The sequence below is a fragment of the Opisthorchis viverrini genome (genome assembly GCF_000715545.1).
Source record: "Opisthorchis viverrini unplaced genomic scaffold opera_v5_49, whole genome shotgun sequence".
In the NCBI taxonomy this organism is placed as follows: domain Eukaryota; kingdom Metazoa; phylum Platyhelminthes; class Trematoda; order Opisthorchiida; family Opisthorchiidae; genus Opisthorchis; species Opisthorchis viverrini.
This window is the reverse complement of record NW_008751705.1, coordinates 1,921,986-1,947,527: the sequence shown is the minus strand read 5'-3', so window position 1 is coordinate 1,947,527 and position 25,542 is coordinate 1,921,986. Positions and strand designations below refer to the sequence as shown.

Below are 25,542 nucleotides of genomic sequence, written 5' to 3'. Positions count from 1 at the left end.
TATATATATATATATATATATATATATATATATATATATAGTCATTACTTGATCCTGTTTTTTAGGATTTCGAATATTTCGAAGACGGTAAGGACCACGGCCATAACGTTCGGGCCAAGGCTCGTCTGCTTAGTGGTTTGCTCAGGGACGAGGAACGGCTGCATGAAGAACGTACTAAGGCCTTGCTTGCTCGTGATCGCCTGATGCATGGTGGACTCGGAACCACCACAACCCCGGCTACCGGGTCCCTTTTCGGTTCAACCCTGGGCACTCGAGGAGGCTCGTTTCCATCCTCCACGTATCCCAAGGCGGCCTATCTTGAGGAGCGATCACCCGTACCAATACATTCAAGTAAGCATCTCCTTTTTGACACCTTTCATTATCTTGGTAGTACACGTGTTTAGTACTTTTATTAGGTCGGTTGCTTTCGAACATTCCGTGGCGCCAGAGATTTTGAAACTTTCTTTGACGGAAGAATTCGTACCTAAATCATGCCTTCACTACTCGATGTCTATTCGAAATGCCTTTCCAATGAAACTTTTCTAGAGCGATCCAAGGGAGTAACTTCTCAAAGTTTCTTGGAATTGGGTGCAGCATTGTCATACTTTTTAGCTTTGAATATCGCTCACTGTCGCTCCTCTGAACTTTAATGACTAGGTATACATGTTCGACCATGAGCTATCGAAAATCGTTTATGGACCGGAACCTTAGGCCTCCTGTTCACAGACGAGTACCATGAACAGGACTGCAGTTCTATTCATTCAACCCACAACAACCGATTTTGTAGTTAGTCACAATTTTGTAAATTGGCAAGAACGTGTTTAATTGGACTCGAAATTGGACTCGAAAAATGTTTCTTGACCCCCGTAATTGGTATTACTTCTATAGGCTATTCAAAGCATCCCGCTAAGATTTCATCGTTGATTTGGAATCGGTATGTTTGCGGATGTTGGTCTATCACCAGAGTTTGTTGGATGATGTCCTGGGCCATTTGTGTCGTGTGAGTGATTCACATTACGTTGACCGAGACCGATGATAGCGTTTGCTGCAGACATCTATGTTTCAAGCTTCGTTTACCACGATTATTCAATGCACTTCATCAGCCCGCATTTATGCTTCAATGAAATGTGTGATCCGGTTCATAAGTCACGTGACCTTAACGCTATTGATTTCGTATAATTTCCAGTCAGACCGCATTCATCTGCTCAAATGACTAACAGATCACCCAATACTTCCTTCAAAGCCTGGTTTTATGCGTGTCTTGTTTTGCGATTGTGTGATGCATCCCCAATTGTTTAGTCTGGTAGTTGAAGTTTGATGGACGGTTGTTTGGCGTCTGTTATGTCCTGGGTCCTGTCGGACCTTAATTCTGGATTCCGTTCCGCCCGGTGATTGAGTTTGTTAGTACTGGAATGGATAGTCGTCCCGGATGAATTTTTGGTACATTGCCATCAGCTCAGTGTTTAGAGTGCGGATTTACTGACCGGAAGGTCTGTGGTTCGAACCCAACCTCTGCGTCTCAACTTCTGTCTAGGCTTGGGCAACCTCGTGTTCCCTTCGGTTGTCATGGCAGGCAGCTGAAAGATTCCTTCTATTTGTTATTATTTCAAGCAACTGTATCAACCACCGGCTGGAATGTCCCGACAATTCGAATGATTCACGCGTATTGTTACGATTGTTTCTTGGAGCTAATGTGCGATCGCTCATGTTGTTTCCCGGTGAAAAGAATTGGGATGCTAAATTCAGGACGTGATGCTCCATGGTGGGTCCTATCGCTCTCATTTGCGGTATGTTTTATCTACGCCTGAGGTATCTGTGCTTCCCAATGGTGTTACCCTGCGGAGCGGAGTACTCATACGAGTCACTTCACAGAAGTAAATCCAGAATGATCTTTATTCTGGAGCAACACTCACAAGTAGCTATTCTTCACGCGGCAAATGGATCTAAAAACTGCCTATTTATACCTTTGGCATCCAAATTTTGTAGAAAATGATATTGATGAGGACTCGAAGACTGCGCCTATCTAATGAGTTCCCAGAAGGTTAAAACCGGTCGTGAGCTGTTGGAGATTTTTCAACAACTTTATGACTAGCATGTCCTGCCTATAATCCGACTACTAGACCGCCGGATCTCCCTTTTTCCTCAAGGTTGTGATTGCTTCCACCCTGAAATCACCGTCGAGGTTTTCTGTTTAATCCCCACCTCACCCTTTATGACTAGCATGTCCTGCCTATAATCCGACTACTAGACCGCCGGATCTCCCTTTTTCCTCAAGGTTGTGATTGCTTCCACCCTGAAATCACCGTCGAGGTTTTCTGTTTAATCCCCACCTCACCAACAGCCGAACATAAGGTATAGGGATCAAGGCATCTCGAATTACTGCATTCGAATGTCGCAGACCCATGATGGATAAATGTAACGGCTCCCCAAACCTACCAAAATTTAGTCTGATGAACCCGTCAATGATGAACTAGTAGGTTGCACTTTCAAGGCGTTTGGATGGTATTTTGAGTCCACCGCTGATTCTGGTTTAATGAGTAGCCGCTCTTATTCGATGCGGTGTAGGTTTTCGGAATGGCGTCATTTTTATACGATGAGGCCGGCATTTCGAAATGACGATCAGCTTGATTGCATGAAACTGAAAACTTGGCCACGTCCATTTTCACAATAACTTAAAGCAACGGTTACTATTCGGTCAGTTTGTTTGTGGGAATCCGTTTCTGCGTTGCCTCAGTTGCTTTCTGTATTACGAATTGGACACTTTTCCTCTTCTTTTCGTGTACATCTGACTATTAATTTAGTATGGTTATACTTGTAGGTGTTTTTTTGTTACGTCCAAAGCACATTCTTATCCCCATCCCATTTAGAACCCCTGTATGCATCCAGTACAAATGAATTAGACTCTGTGATGCCCCAGTCAATTGGTGAGGAGCAGCTGCAACTTCAGCTGGCTATTGCTATCAGCAAGGAGGAACACGAACGTGAGGAACGACGCCGTCGCACTGAGGAAGCGAAGGAAGAAGCCAAGGTGCAAATGGTCCTGGAGCAAAGTAGGCGAGAAGAGCAGGTAGGTTCAGGACGTTGCACCCGCTGCATTCACAGTCCTCTCTTTAGGTGTTGCTAGATGGTTTTGCATTTGCGTTGCGATTCATGTGGTTTCAACTTACAGCTTGTGCGCACCAGCCACTTACGAATCCTTTTTTATTTCTTTACGCCTTTAAAGGCCGATTTAGAGTTACAAACGCTGAATTCCATTCACATTAGGTTGATTGGCGATTTCAACAGCTTTGGTCATCGGTCGCTGCGACAACACTCATAGCACCCGTCTGAGCACTTCAGCACTTTCTATTCCTATTTTGTGTCCCTTTTCTGGTACATATTCTGCTATCTTTGAGTGGCGCTCGATTCTAATTTTTTTTCTCGGTAGTCCGTTTTTCGTCTCCCGTGCTCACCGATTCTTTGTGAACTGCGAACCGCGCGGAACAACCTCGTCTGGATTTAGCCTCTGCCTGAAACTTTATGCTAAAACTTGACAAATGTTTTATTTCAACCAGGTTGAGGTGAGAAAGTACGATCTGGCCCACTTATTTGGGAAAAAAAGTACTGGAATTCGACAACACTAGGCTTTTAACTGACCATAAACCATCGCCTCTAGCCAGTGGTTTGTTTTCTGCAACTCCTTGCAACTTTTCTGAGTATCAGGTAATCCGTGACACTGGTCGGCCAATACACGCATGGTGTCCGATGTAGAGTGTGGTGATTCGTTGAACTGAGACGGATTTATTGATTCTGGACTGAGCGAATTTGTCACAACTGCGTTGATAGAATCTCGTCCCACACGTCTGTGGTTGAAGGTTGCGGCAACTGTCCAACAAAAGTGGTTGGCTGTCCTCCGATATATAGGTGTACCTGTCTGGAGGTGAGTAACGTAGATATGCACTTTGGCCCGTTTGAAAAAACTTCCATCGCACCTAATTAGTTTTGTCTCTGTGTTTGAGTTACACAATACCGGTGAAAAAAATCAGAGCTCCACTCTACAATTAAGAATTGCGTCAATCCAGCATGACTCACTTGAGGAATACTCAGTGGGAAACTTGCAAATTTGGTTGTTGGGGGTATATTTATTTGTACACCATCAAAATCGATAGCATAAAATCAGTGTCCAACACATGCTGCTGGAGGTCAAAATAAACGTTTCCCCTTGCTTGTTAGAGCCTACGTAAGATCCTCACTTCTGAAAAACTACGCCCTCTCCCCTAAATTTTCTCGTGTCCATATTCCGTTGTGATACTATCATGTTCGTAGAATTCGACGAGATAAGCACGTCGGGTATCATCGGCTAATAAATGCTGAAAGGCACGTTAATCAGCTGATTGGTGAATCGATGAACAAACGATTGTGAGAGGCACTTACTTAATCAGGCCATTCCGTGTAATAGCGTGAGTCAGTTAGGAATTTTGCGGCAAACGCGAATGTACTTTTTCCCGGGCTCTCACACCCTTTCAGTGCCTAGCCGATTGTGAGGGCACTTACTTAATCAGGCCATTCCGTGTAATAGCGTGAGTCAGTTAGCAATTTTGCGGCAAACGCGAATGTACTTTTTCCCGGGCTCTCACACCCTTTCAGTGCCTAGCTGCCATGCCACCCGAAGGAAGGAGAAGTTGAGATGCAGAGGTCGGGTTTGAACCACGGACCCTTCGGTTATTGCACTCTAACCACTAAGCCATCTCGCCTCCACGGCGATTGATGAGACTCAGTTCGTTCAGTCCAGTTATTACCAAAGTACGATGGTTCTAGCTACTGCAGTTTAATTCATCGAGATTAAGGATGCCAAGGGAGTGATATCCAAGTGTTAGAGGAGAGTTCACAATAAGCTTACTGGGGTCGGACTGTGATTTTTGTCCGATGTGTGAAAGCTGTGCATTCAGAGTACAAGCTTTGATGCAGAATCGCAATTGGCTGTGACATAGCCATATCTTTCAGGTTCATGAACTATTGGTGTCTCTCTTCAGGGGGGGGGGAGTCCTTATCCGTGAAGACGCTATTTATTAACGCGACTGAGTTGACTGGTAAGGGCCTTCATGCTTTGCTGTTAGATCACAGACTGACCGCCTCTGGGCTGTCTCCATCTGCTACATGGCTGGGCGGAGAGATGTCTGAGTGGCATACAGAATACGTGGTCCAATCGGCATAGCCTGTGGAGTGTAACCAGTTGATCTATCGAGCTAGAGTTACTTGTTACCCTGGGAAACATCTGGCGTGTCTCATTAGTAGTCGGATTTTTCACGAAACCCGTGCGACACTTCGGAGTTAGTGATGATCAGCTACAGAGTGGTGATCTCCTTCAGCGACCATATCTATAATCCATAAATTAGGGTCAATTCAAAGCAGTGTACAATCTGCTCTTGGCAGCCAGACTGATATCACCACATATGTCGAAGACTGGCAAACGCTGTCCTGACCTTCCCAGTTAGGTGACTGAAATCCAGACTGGCGACTGATATCACCCATATGTCGAAGACTGGCAAACGCTGTCCTGACCTTCCCAGTTAGGTGACTGAAATCCAGACTGGCACTCTACTTCTCACCGGGCGCTTTAGCCAAATGAGAAATGGTAATAGATAGAACCGCCTTCTACAAAGTCATCAGCTTCTACTGATCACATCTATTCTCTTTCATCACCTTCAGTTTCCAATAGGTTTGTCCCTTTATCTTATTCTGCATGATTTTGGCTGAGGATTCTGGGTCCAGATAGTTTTGAAACGCTGTCGTTGGCGGAGCTGTTGGTACATATTTCCCTAGGAATTTTGCTTTCATTGCTCTACCGCAACACTGACTTGTGCCCAGTGATTGTGAGATTATACAGCCTAAGTCACTGTAGTCGTTTACGTATGTTTATTCTGTTGATCGGTATTCTTTTTATCCTTGAATGATCAATGAAGTACCATATAATTGTCCCGATGACTTGCGCAATGTGTCAAACAATATCCCCCTTATAGTTTCTTTTGAAACCCAACGAGCATCCGAGTATTGCTTGGGCGAGGTACATCTGTCAGCATACTGCATAAGCCTAATCCTAACTACTAGTGTTGTTGTCGTCAAATGATTCTGTCTTAAAAACTCGACCGTTATACGTGGGCATTATCCTTGTCGATTGTCTTTGTCCCATCAGGAAAGACAAGCATGGGTTAGTCCGACATGATCACTCACAATATGGTGCCGCATTTGCTACCGTGTTTGTTGCTCCTGACGCTAACACGAAAGCTTGGGTGCCGATTTTCTGCTCAGTAGAGGTGCTTTTGTAGATTTTGTTGTTCCTCGATGTCCTTTAGTCACGAGCTCGAAACTGGTGAACAGAACATCATATCAATTCAGCCGAATTTAATGCTTTTGAGTTAAGCATATCACTTAAGGTCATTGTCAGTCGCTATGATCTGGATTCCGTTAAGAAAACTTGGTGTATTCATGCTGTGTAAACGGAATTCCCATTGTGGATATATGGTTCCATAGATCCCTGACTATTGACTCTAGTGCACTTCCGGTGAAATGAAACCCAACTTTTTGTCTTTGGTGTATTTTCGATGTATAGCAAAGCTTTCAGACTACCGTGGAGCGCCATCACGAGGTTCTTCGCGTCAGTTTTGCACCAATTTCGTTTCTCCACTGATTGTTGGGCATTAAATTCTCTTTAGATACAACAGCCTTGTCGTTATAGAGGATTTATCCTACACATACAAGTTCCCCGTAAAAACTTCATTTAGAGTACGGTTGAAGTGCTACACTTTAATTCGCCAAGAAGTAGGGGTTTCTGCAATGGGAGTGTTCAGGCAGTAAGGTGTTACCTTCATGCAACCAGCAGCGATGCTGCCTTCCGCCGAGGAGTGACGGATTAGAAAACATCTGCCGCAAAGCCTGCACACTCCGATCGTTCAAAAGTTGACCGTGACCGCCGGGTAACTATCCCATACAGTCGGTCAACCAGTAGATCGAGAAGGTGTAGTAACAGTGTTTTTCTCAGCCGTAGCAGCACGTGAGTGCGAGCGGTAAAGCGTGATCCGTGCGGAATTCCGCCTAACAGAAGGCTTTTGCCGCAGCCAACAGCTGCGCTTCGTTTCAGCTGATTCGATCAACCGGCCAGAGGAAGACAGGCATCAGGGAAACCTTTCGCAAAACTGTTATCTTGGGAACAGTTCCACTGGTCTCCAACACAACCTATGGCGAAATCCAACGAGTTTCAATGGGACACAAAGACCAACCCGCCATCATCAACATAAATTCATTGTGAGGTTTCATTCTTCCAACGCGATAGGACATCCTGTTTGGATCGTCTGCACCCCTACCCCTATCTGGATTTCTCCCTGCCGAGGGTGCGTCGGCCGTATGTTCACCTTGAGACAAGTTGTTGAACAGCCCACGTTGACTGTGTTTCTGGATGTGAAAGCTGCTTTTGACTCTGTCGATCTTCAGCCTCTTTGGCGGTATCTGGCAGTCGAAGCTGTCCCGCTTTTGACTCTGTCGATCTTCAGCCTGTTTGGCGGTATCTGGCAGTCGAAGCTGTCCCCTCCAAGTTTATATCCTCTGTGTGGTCACTGTATGTGAACTCCTGTGGAGGAGTATGAGTACACAGCAATCTATCCCCTTAGGCCACCATATCCAGTGGTGCAAGGTAAAGCTGGCCACAGCGCACGTTGTGGCTTTCGGTCTACGCTTGCGAGGTGTAAAGTGATGGTGCAAGATGGAGTATGGTCAAAACTAAACCTAATGCTTGCAGGCCAGCTAATCAAATTGGTAGATAAATTTGGTTACCTTGGTAGTTTGGTTCATTCCAGCAGACATGTTCCAAACTCTGAAACCTGTGGTGCCGGTGTGACATCATTTTGTTTGCCACTGCCGCTCTTTGGTTAAGAAAGATGGGCCCAACGCTCAAAGGATGTAATGTACGAAATGACTATATGTGTCTGTAAAGCATTTCCCGAGTGTGCTGTCAGCAATGCTGAGGCACGCCAGATGTTGGGAAGGAGGAACGGAACCCCGACAGTTTAGCTACCAAAGCTCCATAGGTTACGCCTGTTAGGATATGCACTTTGCATGGCAGGGGACCGTCTGCCTCGTGGAGCTTTTCTTGTCCAACCTTGTGCTGATCGAAAGTGACTGTCAGGGGAACAGTTTATGATCTGGGACCGAAGCATGAAGAGGCAGACCAGTAAACTCAGTCGAATGTACACCTTCCGTGTCCTTGAATTTGGACCCTTGAACTCAACTCACCAATGGTTGATGACACTGACAGACATGGCTCAATCATTCCGAGTGCACGCAGGCATTTGAATCGTTTTGTCTGATAGGTCATATTATCCAGAAACATGCTATATGGTTTCGAAATGCAGGCTTGCGTTTGGGCCGTAGATGCATGGACCACATATGTGCCTTACAACGACTTCTCGAACCCCGCCAACAGTTGTTATCTGTTTACATATCAAAGCAGCCTCTGACTCAATCGGTCGCACTGCTTTCAGGCGATGTCTGCTCTTTGGAGATGTTCCAAGCGTTTTCGTCATACTCACCTTTATCGTTTGCAGCAGCGCACTGTTAATATGCACTGGCGCCATGTGTGTAGTGGCTTCCATATTTCATCAAGCCTCTCCAGTTATCGTATTCCAACACCCGTTCGCGCTTAGAACCCTATGGAGAGTGTTCTCCAGAGTTCACAAACACCAGTCTTCATCAAGCTTGACCTTTATCAACATTTCTTTTTAGCCTCGTAATCGAATTGGTTATTGTAGAATCGTTCGCTAGGTTTTTTATTTCCGAACTGAGGCCTCTCTCCTGGAAAAACCCTAAACGCTGGCAGTATGTGGGCGATATTGCATCAGTTAGTTCATATTCGATTCAGATACAAAATACATCAAGTAATCTGAATGGTGTCTTGTGTTTTACTATGCGCTTTGCATCTTCAAAGTTTAGAGTTTTATTACATGGTTGGGTGAGCAAACCACCAAATCTGGATACGGCGTGAAAAGTACAGATTTACTTATTCGGGACGGCATTGTAAACGAAACGAATGCTACCGTCGCTGCAGGCCGTTCTACTTTCCCCTATTTAAGCACCTCTGGAGTCTTCGTTCCATTNAGCTTTCAGACTACCGTGGAGCGCCATCACGAGGTTCTTCGCGTCAGTTTTGCACCAATTTCGTTTCTCCACTGATTGTTGGGCATTAAATTCTCTTTAGATACAACAGCCTTGTCGTTATAGAGGATTTATCCTACACATACAAGTTCCCCGTAAAAACTTCATTTAGAGTACGGTTGAAGTGCTACACTTTAATTCGCCAAGAAGTAGGGGTTTCTGCAATGGGAGTGTTCAGGCAGTAAGGTGTTACCTTCATGCAACCAGCAGCGATGCTGCCTTCCGCCGAGGAGTGACGGATTAGAAAACATTTGCCGCAAAGCCTGCACACTCCGATCGTTCAAAAGTTGACCGTGACCGCCGGGTAACTATCCCATACAGTCGGTCAACCAGTAGATCGAGAAGGTGTAGTAACAGTGTTTTTCTAAGCCGTAGCAGCACGTGAGTGCGAGCGATAAAGCGTGATCCGTGCGGAATTCCGCCTAACAGAAGGCTTTTGCCGCAGCCAACAGCTGCGCTTCGTTTCAGCTGATTCGATCAACCGGCCAGAGGAAGACAGGCATCAGGGAAACCTTTCGCAAAACTGTTATCTTGGGAACAGTTCCACTGGTCTCCAACACAACCACCTATGGCGAAATCCAACGAGTTTCAATGGGACACAAAGACCAACCCGCCATCATCAACATAAATTCATTGTGAGGTTTCATTCTTCCAACGCGATAGGACATCCTGTTTGGATCGTCTTCACCCCTACCCCTATCTGGATTTCTCCCTGCCGAGGGTGCGTCGGCCGTATGTTCACCTTGAGACAAGTTGTTGAACAGCCCACGTTGACTGTGTTTCTGGATGTGAAAGCCGCTTTTGACTCTGTCGATCTTCAGCCTGTTTGGCGGTATCTGGCAGTCGAAGCTGTCCCCTCCAAGTTTATATCCTCTGTGTGGTCACTGTATGTGAACTCCTGTGGAGGAGTATGAGTACACAGCAATCTATCCCCTTAGGCCACCATATCCAGTGGTGCAAGGTAAAGCTGGCCACAGCGCACGTTGTGGCTTTCGGTCTACGCTTGCGAGGTGTAAAGTGATGGTGCAAGATGGAGTATGGTCAAAGCTAAATGTAATGCTTGCAGGCCAGCTAATCATCTTGGTAGATAAATTTGGTTACCTTGGTAGTTGTGTTCATTCCAGCAGACATGTTCTAGACGTGATTACTTTTCAAATATGGTAGGTTAGGTCATCTTCCAAACTCTGAAACCTGTGGTGCCGGTGTGACATCATTTTGTTTGCCACTGCCGCTCTTTGGTTAAGAAAGATGGGCCCAACGCTCAAAGGATGTACGAAATTATTTGACTATATGTGTCTGTAAAGCATTTCCCGAGTGTGCTGTCAGCAATGCTGAGGCACGCCAGATGTTGGGAAGGAGGAACCCTCTACCGACAGTTTAGCTACCAAAGCTCCATAGGTTACGCCTGTTAGGATATGCACTTTGCATGGCAGGGGACCGTCTGCCTCGTGGAGCTTTTCTTGTCCAACCTTGTGCTGATCGAAAGTGACTGTCAGGTGAACAGTGTATGATCTGGCACCGAACATTGAAGACGCAGACCAGTAAACTCAGTCGAATGTACACCTTCCGTGTCCTTGAATTTGGACCCTTGAACTCAACTCACCAATGGTTGATGACACTGACAGACATGGCTCAATCATTCCGAGTGCACGCAGGCATTTGAATCGTTTTGTCTGATAGGTCATATTATCCAGAAACATGCTATATGGTTTCGAAATGCAGGCTTGCGTTTGGGCCGTAGATGCATGGACCACATATGTGCCTTACAACGACTTCTCGAACCCCGCCAACAGTTGTTATCTGTTTACATATCAAAGCAGCCTCTGACTCAATCGGTCGCACTGCTTTCAGGCGATGTCTGCTCTTTGGAGATGTTCCAAGCGTTTTCGTCATACTCACCTTTATCGTTTGCAGCAGCGCACTGTTAATATGCACTGGCGCCATGTGTGTAGTGGCTTCCATATTTCATCAAGCCTCTCCAGTTATCGTATTCCAACACCCGTTCGCGCTTAGAACCCTATGGAGAGTGTTCTCCAGAGTTCACAAACACCAGTGTTCATCAAGCTTGACCTTTATCAACATTTCTTTTTAGCCTCGTAATCGAATTGGTTATTGTAGAATCGTTCGCTAGGTTTTTTATTTCCGAACTGAGGCCTCTCTCCTGGAAAAACCCTAAACGCTGGCAGTATGTGGGCGATATTGCATCAGTTGGTTCATATTCGATCCAGATACAAAATACATCAAATAATCTAAATGGTGTCGTGTGTTTAAATAATCTGATGGTGCCCGTGTGTTTAGTATGCTCTTTGCATCTTCAAAGTTTAGAGTTTTATTACATGGTTGGGTGAGCAAACCACCAAATCTGGATACGGCGTGAAAAGTACAGATTTACTTATTCGGGACGGCATTGTAAACGAAACGAATGCTACCGTCGCTGCAGGCCGTTCTACTTTCCCCTATTTAAGCACCTCTGTAGTCTTCGTTCCATTGGATTTTTGCTGAAAAGCAGATCGTACAATGCGCAGAGGCGTCTAGTGCTAATTGGGGTTGTGAAGCCTAACCGGTGTGTGCTGAACACAAGGGGAGATAGCCTGTTTCAGACCATCGGCGTCTCTGAAACATTTGACATGTATAATGGGAACATGATATTAGCAATTCTGGAGCGAAACTAGTCGGTTTGGCAAATAATCAGCTTTTTGTCCGATTGACTATTTGATTGACTACTCTAACTACACTGTCCCGGCCATTCTGAGTGATCGATTGCCTCGCCGTGCCGCAGCGAAGATTCTGATTTAAATACACCACGTGGTGGACATTGCATGGCTGGAGGAGGAGTATGAAAAGGTAACTTCTGCGAGTTTGGGATATCATATCTTGACGGAATTCTCGTAGTAACCTCTCTCCTCAATCACCAATCAAATCAGACGTAGGGCAGGGTATACAATACCTACAACTGTGGGATGATGGTTTGTCGCTTGCCCAAAATCAGTTAGCTGTGACTTTTCCGTTGGTTTTGCTCTACCACATTTGCGTGGTTCTCTTCTCATGAACCCCGTTCCCAGCTTTATACGCAAAGTAGTCTTACGGTGCGATTTTGAGTTGAGATAACCACTGTCCCCACCAGCAGTAGTTTCAGCTCCCTTTCACTCCCACAAGATTTTTCCATTCATTTATTTTCCATCATTTCTTCATCTTCCCTGTAACCATGCTCGGAACAGCGTGTCTACCGAACCTTTAGTCACATGTTCTGGTAGCTTGGCTTAGTTCGGTAACGGGTCTAGTTAACCCGTTTATTTAATGGTAGTATTTAATAATAATGATTAATAATTAATTAATAACGATAATTTAATAATGGTAGTCGCTATATGCCCGAATATTTGACTCCAGTTCATGTTTGACTTGACATAGCAGTGATCATGAATACTCGACTACCTGCCTTGGAATAGCTTTTGACAGTCGCAAATGGCTCGCTTGCTCTTGGCCCAAAAAAACCATATTTTGACCCTTCTCAGTATGCCCTCATCTGGCTTAAACGCACGGAACAGATTGGAACGGTACATGTAAATTCCACTCCCTCAACCAACTGATTTTCGATGGTCGGTTCGCGCCTGTTGACGGCTCACGTAACAGTCATTGTTTGGATGAGGCGTTTTTCCAGAACTCAGTGTAAGCTTGTGAACGTGGATGATAATGGACTTCGTTTTTTGCTCGCATTCTGTTTGCCATCTCGATTAGTAGTTTCAACTGTGCTCGTAAAACTCTAAAGGTGCTTAACGCCTCGTTCTCACATTGGTTACCATCTGAAGTTTTTTATACCAGTGGTTTTTGATTGACGGAAACGCAGTTGCCGTCTCGCTCCCTTCGATCTACCTTCCAGTTAGATCAACACACTGATCGCAATCAGGTGCGAATGTTGACATGCAGACATGCTTACCTGCACGATGTAAATGGTCACAGTGACCGACATTTTCACTCAAGGGGAAGAGGCGTGCACGCTCTCTCACACTGCTTAAAAGGGGAAGCACTTTTCAGCTGCATGTTGGCCTAACTGAACCCTGAGGCTACATTTTGCTGCATACTCTGCCAAAGAAGACACCTGGGATCAGAGGTTATTTAGAGCTTCACCGTAATGTCACCTCCTCTTTCAGTTGCGTAATTTTACGAACTGAGTTGTTGCGTCGTTATCATAGTTGTCATCTCAACGCGAAAGCAGCAGAAAAACTGTGAAAGCCGAAATCAACATCGTAATACTGATATGCGTACTCATGTTGCAACGATGCTTTGCGCGATGAACACGGAGGCTTGGTTTATTGCAACATTTTTTCATGTTGTACTCGTTGGCATCCTGATTTCTCTGAAGTGGAAATGGAAATTCATTTAGCAAGAAGTTTTTCACACAGTTCATTTGTTTCGGCTGAATGTCAAACCACGCGCGTCACGGTGTGTGAACTAACCAGTTCATTGTGCCTAAGTAACTACACGAATTCAGTCAGCCTTATCGATGTCGACCACCCTCAGCTGGGACAGATGTTTCAAGTTCGAGTTTACAGCCATGATTGTCGTGTCCTATTTACTCTCACTTTACCCCGATTGGTGCCCATGTCAGATGATCGAGTCTCTTAGTTAAGATATTCGCCTTCAACCAGCTCACCACCACTGTTGGTTTCACTGGATATCTTTTGGTGCTTTCATCTTTCCTTTTCATCGAAAAAATCGGAGGTAACAGGGATTTGTGAAAGTTGCCCCCACTTTATACCCAGTGGTTATGGTGTTTGTTTTTCGTTTCGTGTACATTCTGATCGTCTCACAATGCTGCCTCCGCAGCCAACCTACGGAAGCGAACGACCGCATAGAACCGATAGTACGGTTCACGTTGTCAACTTTTCTTCTGGGTTAATTAACATCCCAGTGTTCCGTCCTCACACCTTAGAGTGACCAGACAGTGTCCTAGAGGATCTATCTGTTTCGTCACTATCTGTAAATGGGTTTACCAAATGGAGTGAAATCCGGTGTGGTAAAAGGAATTAATCTATAAAAGTCATGTATTTTCGAGCGATTATTTTACACGTCTATTATGAACTGACATAACCCAACTGTTTGTTCTCAACCGGATGCGTTGCGCTACAATATCACCACCTTGTTCTGGTTCGGATTTTGTACATTGAACTTTTTCAGCAGGGTTTAGATCGACGACAGTCACAGGTGACGGTGAGTAACAACAATGCCGCTTCAACTTCTGTGACTTCAACTTCCACGCCTGGAGGTGGGCTGTTCAGTTTGGTCGACACGTCTTTGTCTGCTGCACCAGCACACGTTCCTGACCCATGGTCTTCTCCACTTGGGGCCCTAGAGTCCTCCACGTCTAGCGCAGTTCCAACCACAACTCCCACTGTTACGTCCTCAGCACTGCCCGTTCAACAGAGCCTCCCTCCGTTCTCGAGTGACCCTTCCGCTACCGTGAGCAGCTCTATACCGATCGAAGATCCATGGAGCAGCACCGGTACGTTTATTCTTTCTGCTGTAATAAAGTATGCCTTTGTCGCTCGGCTTCTTCTAGCAAAACTAGATCTGTGTCAGCATAACTCGTTTCAGTGTTCTCTCGTTTCTTCCCACTCTTATTTGTCCACTTGCACTCCAATTTCTAACAAACTAACTTTTTTAATCATCCTTCCTCCTCCGTCACATACTTATTTCGAACCCCCTGTTATGTGGCTCTTGGTGCGTTTGGCAACTTTCTGAGACTGGTTATGCCATCGATTGCGATCGGTTGTATGAATTTGTATGCCCTCCCTAGTCGGTAGTCCCGGAAAGCCACTTAAAGATTACAATATCTGGAAAAGTCGAAACATTTGTTAAGACGTCGCTGGTATTGGCATTTCGCCCAATTCGTTTCAGTTCTTCTTACGCGTGGTGAGTACATATTTTTTTGTATTTTGAGTGAAAAGCGATTGATCGAATCAGTTACACGGATAGACGACTGAGGGGACACATGAGGCATGACATCAAGTCAACCCCAATTTTGAGCGAAGTGAACAGTCAGAGGGCATCAAAGTTCTACTTTGGGGCGTCTCATGGGTCACATTTGTGCGCTAGAATGATACTTAGAGGGGTCTGAATGACCTGTGACCACACATGGGACTTCCTACGAGGCAGTAAGTGGTTTGAAGGATCGCCAAAATTTGATTCTGGATATAGCATTCCATCACGAGGGCGTGGGCAGTTCCGCCTTAGACGATTAATGATTTTGGACACTATCCGAGGGCCAACTCAGTATGCAATTTATCTCAATTGGTTATCAAAAGTGCATATATTAGTATTCCGCTTCAAGCTTGTTGAATACTTGAGCTCTTTTAGCCTGTCTGGGCCAGGTCTTTTGTTGCTCAGTTCTGTGTCTTGTGAATGTTTGAGCCAGAGAAAATTAGCTTCGCTCACTTTTTGCTATAAATGCATCTTCGAGAATAGCTTGACGTGACCTTTCAGTAGTCATCATGCGATGGACTCAGTCGCGCATGAACCTAGATGCCCCTTAATCTTGGCAACTGATCACATCTAAAAATTAACGGATTCCGTTAGAGCTGTCGAAGTGAGGGCGCCGATTGGAAGCATGTTCAAGGTACACAAGATTCTATGCTTTGAGTGTCCGCTAAGGTGTCACATTCTGGCTCAGGCATTCTCGAATATAGGTGCTCTAGAATGTTGTAAAACTGCCACATGGACGTGTTATCATTATCTGGTAAGCTGTATGAGCCAGAATTTCACCCATTAAAGCTCAAACATTCTCCCTCAAGGAGTGTCCAGATGTGTCTAGGAGTATGCCATCTTCCCCCAAAGAAGAAGAATTTGGGAATTTCTGACCGCACTATCCAGTGCGGCGGAAAACCATCTAGCTTATTGGGAACCAGATGCGGCTCCAAACGCATCTGCCGTACACAGTAACTTCAGGGGTCATACATTTTTATCTTACTTTGTGTGCCCTCAGATAAGATCAGCCTTCTACAGCCAGGTAGGACAAATTCCGGTCAATGCTTCAGAGCTCTCGAGAAAACCGTCCGCCTGTTGTCTTGCAGGCCAGACTAATCAGAGACAGTCACTGGTGCTCTTCAACTAACATCTCTTCTGCTGCTTTATAAGTCAGGATTCGGAGTAAAAGTCCAGGTCGATGTGCCTCAAACAAGCCCTTCTTTGGCCTGGGAACCTGAAAGGTGTCATATGCTCCAACTGCCTTCCATTCACCGACCCGCACACAACCCACTTACTTTTTGCAGCTAAGCCGTACCATTTTGTTGGTCTATTACCGGCGCCGAGTACGACAGAGATAAACTAATGTGGACTGGAAGAGGTCTGGTGAATTTTGAAATGAGAAATCCAGGCATGAACGAGAAGCAACGCCCTGTATGTCTGTTCTGTATTGTATCTATATTCTGACAGACTGGGTAGGAGGCCTGTTGCTGAGACCCCTTTTTCTCTAAAAGGCATACAAGACTGCGGCTAGATCATTCATTTCAAACCGCTTGAGAAGAACACGTAGTTTACCCATCACTCTTTAGACGTGTTAATTTATATACGTCCACTTGGGACATTTATGATATGGGACTTATATGTAATCTCGGTGCCCTGTCGAAATAGATTTTCTGTCTTCGGTCGATCGACTCAGTGGATATCAAAACGACAAACTGTGTCCAATTGTCATATCAGCACATGCTCGGAAGTTAGTTCCTATATGAATTCGCGACGGTGGGTTAAGTCCGTAAGAATAATGTTTGTTATTCTGGCAGGTGTGTGATTCTGAAATTCGACCACTAGGTTTGAGCTAATACGTTTGAAAGGGTGGTGCTCACCGCGCAGTTATATGCTGATCAATGGTTATTCTTAGTCAGCACAAGTTTCCAACACAGGAATTCACATCCTGGCGCTTGGATGCCGCCAATTGCGGATCAGCCGTGGTTCCGTTTGTGCCATTTAATAATCAGCTAACTTCAATGTATAGCTCCCTTCCCAATCCCCCCACTTAACAGTCCAGACAGCGCACCTATTGATCAGCTCCCGCTTCCAATGCGATGGTACCTACCCTACCTCCCGATATCATCGATGGACAAAACTGTGGTAGCTACAACCACTGTACGACAAGTACGCGGTTCGTACAGTTGACAATGATGGTGGTGGTGGTGAATCAGCTACCGGTGAAAACCCTCAAATTAAGATTGTCGTTCCTTCGGGGTTACTTCTCTTGGTTCTAATGCCATCTTGTGGGCGCTAACATCAACTTGCCCTCCTTCCGGACAACTCAGGAGACTCATTTTATCACCTCATAATAATATGAGGCCTCACTAGATTAAAATGTTTTAAAAAATCATGGCCGTTTGGGGGCGGGAGGTTGACCATCCTTATCGTCTTTAGGGCCATCCGCCCAGACACTGATTGGGTTGAAGGGGCATTGGATGTCGGGGCAATCAGCAGCCTCTGGTACCGATAATATCCCACAATCAACTGATTACTATGGTGCGGCATAGATCACTCGAACGCAGCGTGCCTGTACCCATCGCGTTGACTCGACCATGCAACCTATAGAGTTGTCAGGATAGTTCGTAAAAACTATAACCATACCAAACCTACGTACTGGAGGTGCAAGAAGATCAGGCAACTGAACATGTTCACATGTGTGTTAGCAGTAAACCGATTGTGGTGACCCTAAATCCACCCCCATTACTGGTACATTGGCTTTCAAACGATGCCTCATTGTTGGATAGTATTGTTCAGTAAAAATAATCTTAGTGTTGGTAGGTGTCAGTCAGTGAATGCCAAAATAATTAACATGGTTGTCTTCTTTTTTGTGCCCGCGCGTGTAGGCGACAATGAACAGCGTCATTCGCTCCATTTCTCATTGCTTTTTGTTCATCCTTCTTTGACTGTTCTGATAACTTATCCTGGCCCTTACTTATCAAGGTTCCCGCGACGGAAGCACCCGGGACGGTTGTTTTTTTCCGGGCACACAGACACTTCACCCGTGTCCAAACTCTCGTTCATGAATTCCGAATCCGCTTTATCCTAGAATGCCGCTGTTATGTCTGGGCTGAGGCTCTTTCTGCTTACTTATACGATTTCGCTGACTGGTAATCCACAAAAGCTTTGTTCTACCGTCAGTTTGGGGCTTGCTTGTTTTTTCCCTTGACCGTATCTTTTATCTAGTTGATGAGTCTGTGTTCATACAGCCACCCACATCATATTTTACTACACATACAACAGTTCTTCTTTTTTTCTCGAAGGTTATCTCGTCTTTGGGGCTCTGGCGTCCTTTATCTTTCTTGACTTACGTAACCTCCTACTGTTCAAAAGCCGAGATCACGTCCTTCTCAGTCCATCCTAAGGTTTGTGTTTCATCACTATTTACAGAGGTTTTCTGACCATTGGTCCTCCCTCGGTAATCCACATTCATTTGATAAGGTAAGAATCGTGCCGGGACCGGAAGAGGACTATAAAAATGTGGCTGTGAATCCAATGACACCCCACATTAATTCTTTTGGCGCTTCACAGTCCAATGCCAGTTATGATGAAATGCTTATCATGAGCGTAGTCAAATCTCACTGGGTATTAGGTGGTTGGCTCAGATAATTGTCACAGTCTCGTGAATGCATGTCACAGTCTCGTCACCATCGTCCTTTACTTCTGAATGTTCTCCGATGGAATTAAGTTGTTCTCGATTAGCCTAATCAGTTAGATATCATCCTCCTCTTTAGCACATGTGGCTTTTGAACCTTTTTAGCTCCCAATACACAGCCTCCCCAGTCTAACTCTGCCTGGTCGGTCGAAATCCCTGCGTCATCAACTGCCATTCCAACGGTCAGTGCGGATCCGTTCGACTTCCTTGGTAACCATAAGCCAGTTGCGAGCACATCCACAAATGGCGTTCACCCCCCGTCGGGCGTTGACAATAGCTTGAAGGAAAACGAGGCACGACGTCGCACTCCAGCCGATTTCTTAGGTGAACACCAAGGTTTAGTAGATCTAGAGAAGCTTATTGAGGTCAACCCAAGTGAGTATAAGCTAATCCTCAATTCCTTTATTTGTGATTGTTGTTTGATGTCCGCCCCGACGTTTGTCTGTCTGTTTTCTGGTTGTCTTATAGCCCGTTTGTGTCCCTCTCTGTTTGATGCTTATCAGGCCAGATGGCTCAGTGGTCAGAAGGCGAATTTACTGACCGGAAGTCCGTAGTTCGAACCCGACCTCTGCCTCTGGATTTCCCCTGTCTAGGCTCGGGCAACCTGGCAGTATACCAGCCCACGTGCTTCTGGTGGCATGGCAGTTAGACACTTAAAGGGTGCTACAGCTGAGGGGTTTTTTCCAACAGCCTTTTGTACGCTTGACCTAAGACATTTTAACCTAGTTTTTTACCGCGCGTTAACTAGACGAAATACGGAGTCAGAAACGAGACCAATGTGGTTTCGAATATATTTGCTACGCCTCGCTGTTTGCCCCCTCCTCCCGGGTTTGGCAAGCTTCACAATCCCAAGTTTACAGGCTTGTTAACTCGCAGACTCCTGACAGGTTTCTTTATGAAGCCGCTCCCATCCTTGCTACGGATGCTACGGGTTGGGTACAAGATCGAATTACCACCAGTCCTTTTTCTTGTGGTTCAAACCTTTGAGATGTTCGGTCTGTACAACCCGTCGGCTTTAGCAGGGCTGAGGAAATCAACAATGTCTTCTATGTGTGTCGGCCGGACTGCTCACGGCTGGAGTCCATTCACAAAAAGTTCCCAGCCATCTTTTTGAATACACCGCAGTCCGTGTTTACTTCAGTTGCTTTAGAACAGGACTTTTGTAGCGTGCGATACCGATACAGATCTTTTGTGCAACTGCGTACACTAGGGGCGCACTGTGCCTCTATGTACCCTGAAGCACATCCGTGGTCTACACTTTGCCCGTCCTTTTGATCGCCCCTAGTAGCTGTTTGGACAAGCGAAATCGATGAAAGTTTGTAGCGTTTGATTCACAGTTTTCAGGCCACCAAGCGCTATATGGTTGTTGACAGTGTGCCCAGCTGTTCTCGGTTTGTGGGTGGATAACACTGTTCACGTTGCTGCGCAAATGAAAGAACACAACTTTTTTCCACCCCACTTAGACAAAATGGTTCCGCAAGTTTTCAGGTCTGCCATATGTCGCGCCCACGATCCAGCAGAGTTGCATTGACAGAATCGCCTATTTAGTTATGTGATATACGTTGCGTATCACGGCTGCTTATGTCTTCTTCAAACACAGGTGCACCAGTCCCCTTTTAGTAATTTCCTACCATTTTTCTTCTCTTCAATCGCACGCTTCATTGGTGTTAATAGCTGTCTGATAAATAGACTTGCTTTCTGTCTTCCCGAGTCCGTTGCTGTTATGTTATTCAGGGACCTCGGTAGTACCCCTCGGGTACTACGTGGCGTCGTGCCATTCACTGACGAGGCCTTACATGTTTATTAATATAACGTTTCGAATTTCTAGACGGCTTTTACTCCTTTAATCACCAAACGTTTTTGTGGATCCTAATATCCCAAGGGATAGGCTCCTGGGTCTATCTGGAAGAGCCTGGAGTGGACACCCTTGTGAATCGCCGCATTTTCTCATCCTGGTTTATTCTACACCTGCTGTCTCATCAAGGTCGAAGTGACTTTTCATAAAGAACATAATGTTAGAATCGACACACCCCGTTGTTTTTTTAGCTTAACGTGGTCAAGCAGATCGCCGCACTAAAAATCAAAGTCATACAAATGTGGCTTCCCCGCGTTCATGCAAATACGATTCATAGCAGAAAACATGTGTCATCTAGCCTAACAGACATCTAGAAGGTCGTTTTTCGACGCGTACTACCCTTCTTGAAATAACATGGGTGTTGACCCAAGTGGTTAGAGCGCGAGCTTACTGACCGGAAGGTTCGTGGTTCGAATCCGACCTCCGCCACTCGACTTCCCTGTCTAGGCTTGGGCAACCTGGCAGTATCCCAGCCCTCGTGCTTCCTTCGGGTGGCATGGCAGCTAGGCACCGGAGGGGTGCTACAGCTGAACGCTTTTTTTTATGGGTGTTGACACCTCGGCATCTTGGACATCTGGCCACTACACTTTTTTTTCGCCAGATAATTTGTTGAGTCGCCGTAGACAAAGAAGTTAGGAGGGATTAATTCTATTTTGTGATTCTAGCGATGGTTTACACTGAACGGCTACCTGTTGACTTTATCTTCAAGTATCCGTAATACTGGCTCTGATGTCTGGGCATTACTGCCCGTTTCACCAAACTATCTAGATTCGGCCTTGTAAGGTCGTGAATTTTCTCGCGACAGTCACAGTTCGTCGCTCTTTTGGCTGACGCGTCGTTGACCAATGCGTAGGATGGAACATAGTGGACTGTTGGCAATCGTATAAACGTACTGTGTGGTTCACCAGATAAGGCCAGTCGATTGCTATCGGCTATATTCTTGTCCATTCCATGGTGCTGCGCGTGTATCCCCTCGAGCTCTCTGCAACGTTAGTTGCCTTCAGTTCACGGTTAGAGTAAGGCTAGCAGCGTTCGCACGACCAGTCTCATCGCCATCAGCGACTGTAGGCAATCTGCTCAGAAAAGGACAATGTCCTATGGGTCGCACGAGACTTCCTTCTGCTTGTCACTCAATTCAGAGTCGCGTGATGTGAACTGTGCGTTTGGAAGATGGTGACACTCTATCCTGTCCATATGCTAACTAATCACACTACTGTTCAGCCACTGGTGGCCGACTGCTATAATTCACTGACCGGCATGTTGTGGGTTCGAATCCCAGTAAATTCGTGGGGTGTGCGCTGCTGATTTCAAACGACTAATGAAACAGCTGTAATTTTTTACCTTCGCCATGAAAAGTGTTTGTAGTAGTCCTTTTTCTATCAAAAAGTCAAATGCCTCACGTTTTTTAAGTTTGTGCTCCCGTTTTCTGCAAACTCAACTTCCTGTCTAACAATCTCACTCAGTATGATGTAATATGTGTGAGTTACTATTAAACTGTATGCTGCATTGACACCTTTAGACCTGCCGCGCTGATGCTCCACTTCTCCAACTCCAATCAACCTTGATTTCAAAAAAAAATCGGAACTGTGGTCATTTGGACCAACTTTACTTCCCAGCGTATTACGTGAACCGCTTGTCCTGATCCACTCATAGAGAGAATGAACTTATTCGGTCCCTGTTCGCATTGTGTCTTACGAAAAATGCTGTTGTAGCCTCCCAGATGGCCTCTCTTTTTAGTGTCCTTTATCGCGTTCAAGTCGCACCAGTGAATTGCATCTTGCTTTTTATTCCCGGTCGCACCTCGAGTTTCGAGCAGCTTGGGCTGGCGCGTAGTTGTAGATCCGTCATTGGAGGAACTATTGACCAAGTTGTCCCTTGAATATTCGATCGCGCTTGTCTATGGCTGTGAAAGCTCTTTCAGGTACTTGTATGACCTCTGTGTGTCAGCGTCCCGCAACAGCTGAATAATGTTATTTTGGCAGTGTACCTATCGAACGAGGCATGGATAACGAGCTTTTGTATGGGCATTTCCGATGTGCATGCTTTTACGATCGCATTTTGAATTTACGGGAGATGGAGCAGCCTCTATACTTTGGTTTTCTGAGGATGTAGTTGCCGTTAGCGTCAGGTCATCCAAAGCTCAGGTTAGGTTGGAGTAACGGTGTGGCATTATTGCGTTGCAATAATTGCACTAATCGTTTAGTTGTAGTAACCTTTCGACACCCGGTTACCAGGCCACCCGGAGGAAGCACAAGGACTGAGGTATTGCCATATTAACCAAGCCTAGACAGGTGCAGTTTAGATGGCCTGCTTGGATTCGAACCATAGTGATTTAACGCTTTAACCACTGGGCCACCTCGGACGATTGCATCCTGATAGCCGTAAATATGAGTAACTGTAAAGAGGGTAGTAGGTGGACATTCGAAAACGATACAGCCGCCTACCTTCTCGGGAGAGGTTACCTTTGTTCGGTCACCGCAAGCCGTCTCTCCTGACGGGATGACAATTCTGCACGATTATTCACACGCCTCTTGGTGAAAGGTAAGTTAGATTCTGCAACTGTACGGTCTGGACACAGCAAGTCACGCGTAGATCCGTGGTCATTCCTGTCTCCAATATATGAATCCGAAAGATGCGGTTTTTATCTTAAAGTCATCTCGAACTATGGCCTACTCTGTGATTCCTATCCTTATGATAGCGTTCTCCCAATCAACAAGGAATTCATTCCCAACTGTAGCAGTTGTTAAAGTCTGCTAAACTTATACTGATGTACTTATGTACGGCGGTGTACTTGATTGATTCGTTCGTCAGATCGTCCAAACCAGTTGTAATGTGATCGATTGAAAACAGGGACGAGCGAACTTTTGCTTACTTTCTTATGTTCATGTGTGTACCTTTTTTATCGTATGATAAATCACTCGTCAACATTTATTATCCAGCCCGTTCCATGGGTACTCTTCCGAGTTATCTTCATGGTCAAAGTAAGTCCGTCACGTGTTGTCCGTGCACGGCGTCTGCGTATCTTGAGCGGTAAAATACGGGGGTGAAAACTAACTAATCATCCCACTAGTCGCTGCTTGTCTTCGGCAACCCAGCCTGGTCCTTCAGGGTAGCCTTTGATCGCCCTTTGTCCTGGTGTTTTCTAAACCTGGTGCGTCGCTTTATGCCTTGGGTGATTATGAGGGCGAGGTGCGTATTTTTGTCATTCTGCATAACTTGCCTAATTATGCAATCGTGTTCCCCATTGATAAATTATTTTTTTGTGATAAGCTAAGCATAGAATGCCTATTTCGGTGTCCATCAGGGAAATGTTTTTGACACTGGTGATACAAAAAATGGTGCACACTACTTGAACTTCTGTAGTAATAATAACAACCCGGTTTACGTGTCACGCACTGTAATTCTTTTTTTCCCCTAACATGCCAACCGTACAGCTTCCACCAATCCGTTTGCCACTGGACTTCGACCACTCACCAGCGGACCTTCAGCCAATCCGTTTTTGGCCAATCAACCTGTGAAGCCATCTTTGAATCAGATGGCTCCGGCGCTTGCACTAACCGGTCCGAGGGATCCACCTGTTGTTGCTACAGACCCGCGGTTCGGTGTAGTTAGTATGCGGGCACCAGGTCCTATGGCCTTCCCCCAAGCGGTTTCACCTTACTTCATACCTGTCCAATCCGTGGGAGGCGTAAGGGTCAGTAGTAACAACGCCATTAGTCAAAATCCAACCAGCTTGAACCCGTTCTATTGAGCTCTCATTGCCATTATGATTGCTCCTCCGATATCACGATCTCCATTTCTTTTTTTTTTATTTGCATGCAGTATCACTTTCTCATCCTTCGATTTCCGCCCCACCCAACTTCCCAAATGAACATTAAATCAGGTTATCTCCGACACACACACTTCGTTGCATTCTTTTCTCTTCCGCGATCTACCTGTATGAATCAATGTCAGTCCCATTCTCCATATGGAACCCCTGTTGATGGAATTTTGTTCTTCTTGCTCGTGTGGCAAAGTTAAACAGATGACTGTATAGTTTTTGTCACTCCGGAAATCCCACATGGCTGTCCTAGCGATCTGTGGTTCCTCATCAATCTGACCGTATTTTATTTCTATACTGCTCCTTGTGCGCTTCTGTTAAAACACTGACTGATCATCACTACTCTGCATCTTCATCTTTCTCATCACTAATATTATTTGTTTTTACTGGTATCGTTTTGTTCCGTTCCCAGATATGCACTAGCTTCCTGTTTTTCTCCAATTCTCTTGTAGTCCTCATCTTATGTGTACGCGCATGTGCATCTTTTAGCTTCTGCGTATTTTATGCATCGTCCTCTCTAGCTCCCGTTCAAAGCATCGGTTTGCCTGGTCAAATCATGTGACTAGCACAACAAATAACTGGCTACATGACTGGTACCGACGTCCTGACATTCGAACGCACACATTTGGTTGAACACAGCTTACTCGTGCTCTCTGGATGCTCTGCCGCGCTGCTTTCTCTCCTAGCCCGCTGGGCGACCCGATTTACAATGTTGATTTGCTATGGCGATCTATACACTTCAATTTCCGCTCCAGTTCTTCTCTTATTCAGTATGTATGTGGTTGTCCTTCGGGAAAGAATTGTTTCAGAATTCTGGCGACTAAATCGGTTAAACGTGACATCGGTTTGAATTGGTTTATGGCACTGTAGGTCTTAACAATGCCAGAGGTGTTTTTCCCCATCTGCAGAAATCACCGCCGCACCAATTTCAGTTGTTCATTTGAATGAATTCTATCACATCTTGATGATAAAATTTACGGGATCCTGTTTGGTTGAGGCCGACAAAATACATGGAGGGATGAAAAAATT

The 25,542-nt window shown here is 45.5% G+C and overlaps 1 protein-coding gene across 1 annotated transcript in view; it reads left to right on the top strand.

Moving 5' to 3' along the window:
• Positions 1-25,542, top strand: part of T265_03450 (hypothetical protein) — a gene marked incomplete at both ends in the record, with an annotated part of 108,787 nt that overhangs the window by 7,412 nt on the left and 75,833 nt on the right. Inside the window, 5 exons of the mRNA XM_009167934.1 lie at positions 66-351; positions 2,868-3,067; positions 14,362-14,683; positions 18,944-19,213; positions 24,128-24,300. Of these exons, the coding sequence (XP_009166198.1) occupies positions 66-351; positions 2,868-3,067; positions 14,362-14,683; positions 18,944-19,213; positions 24,128-24,300 (1,251 nt within the window). The remainder of the gene's footprint in view (positions 1-65; positions 352-2,867; positions 3,068-14,361; positions 14,684-18,943; positions 19,214-24,127; positions 24,301-25,542) is intronic.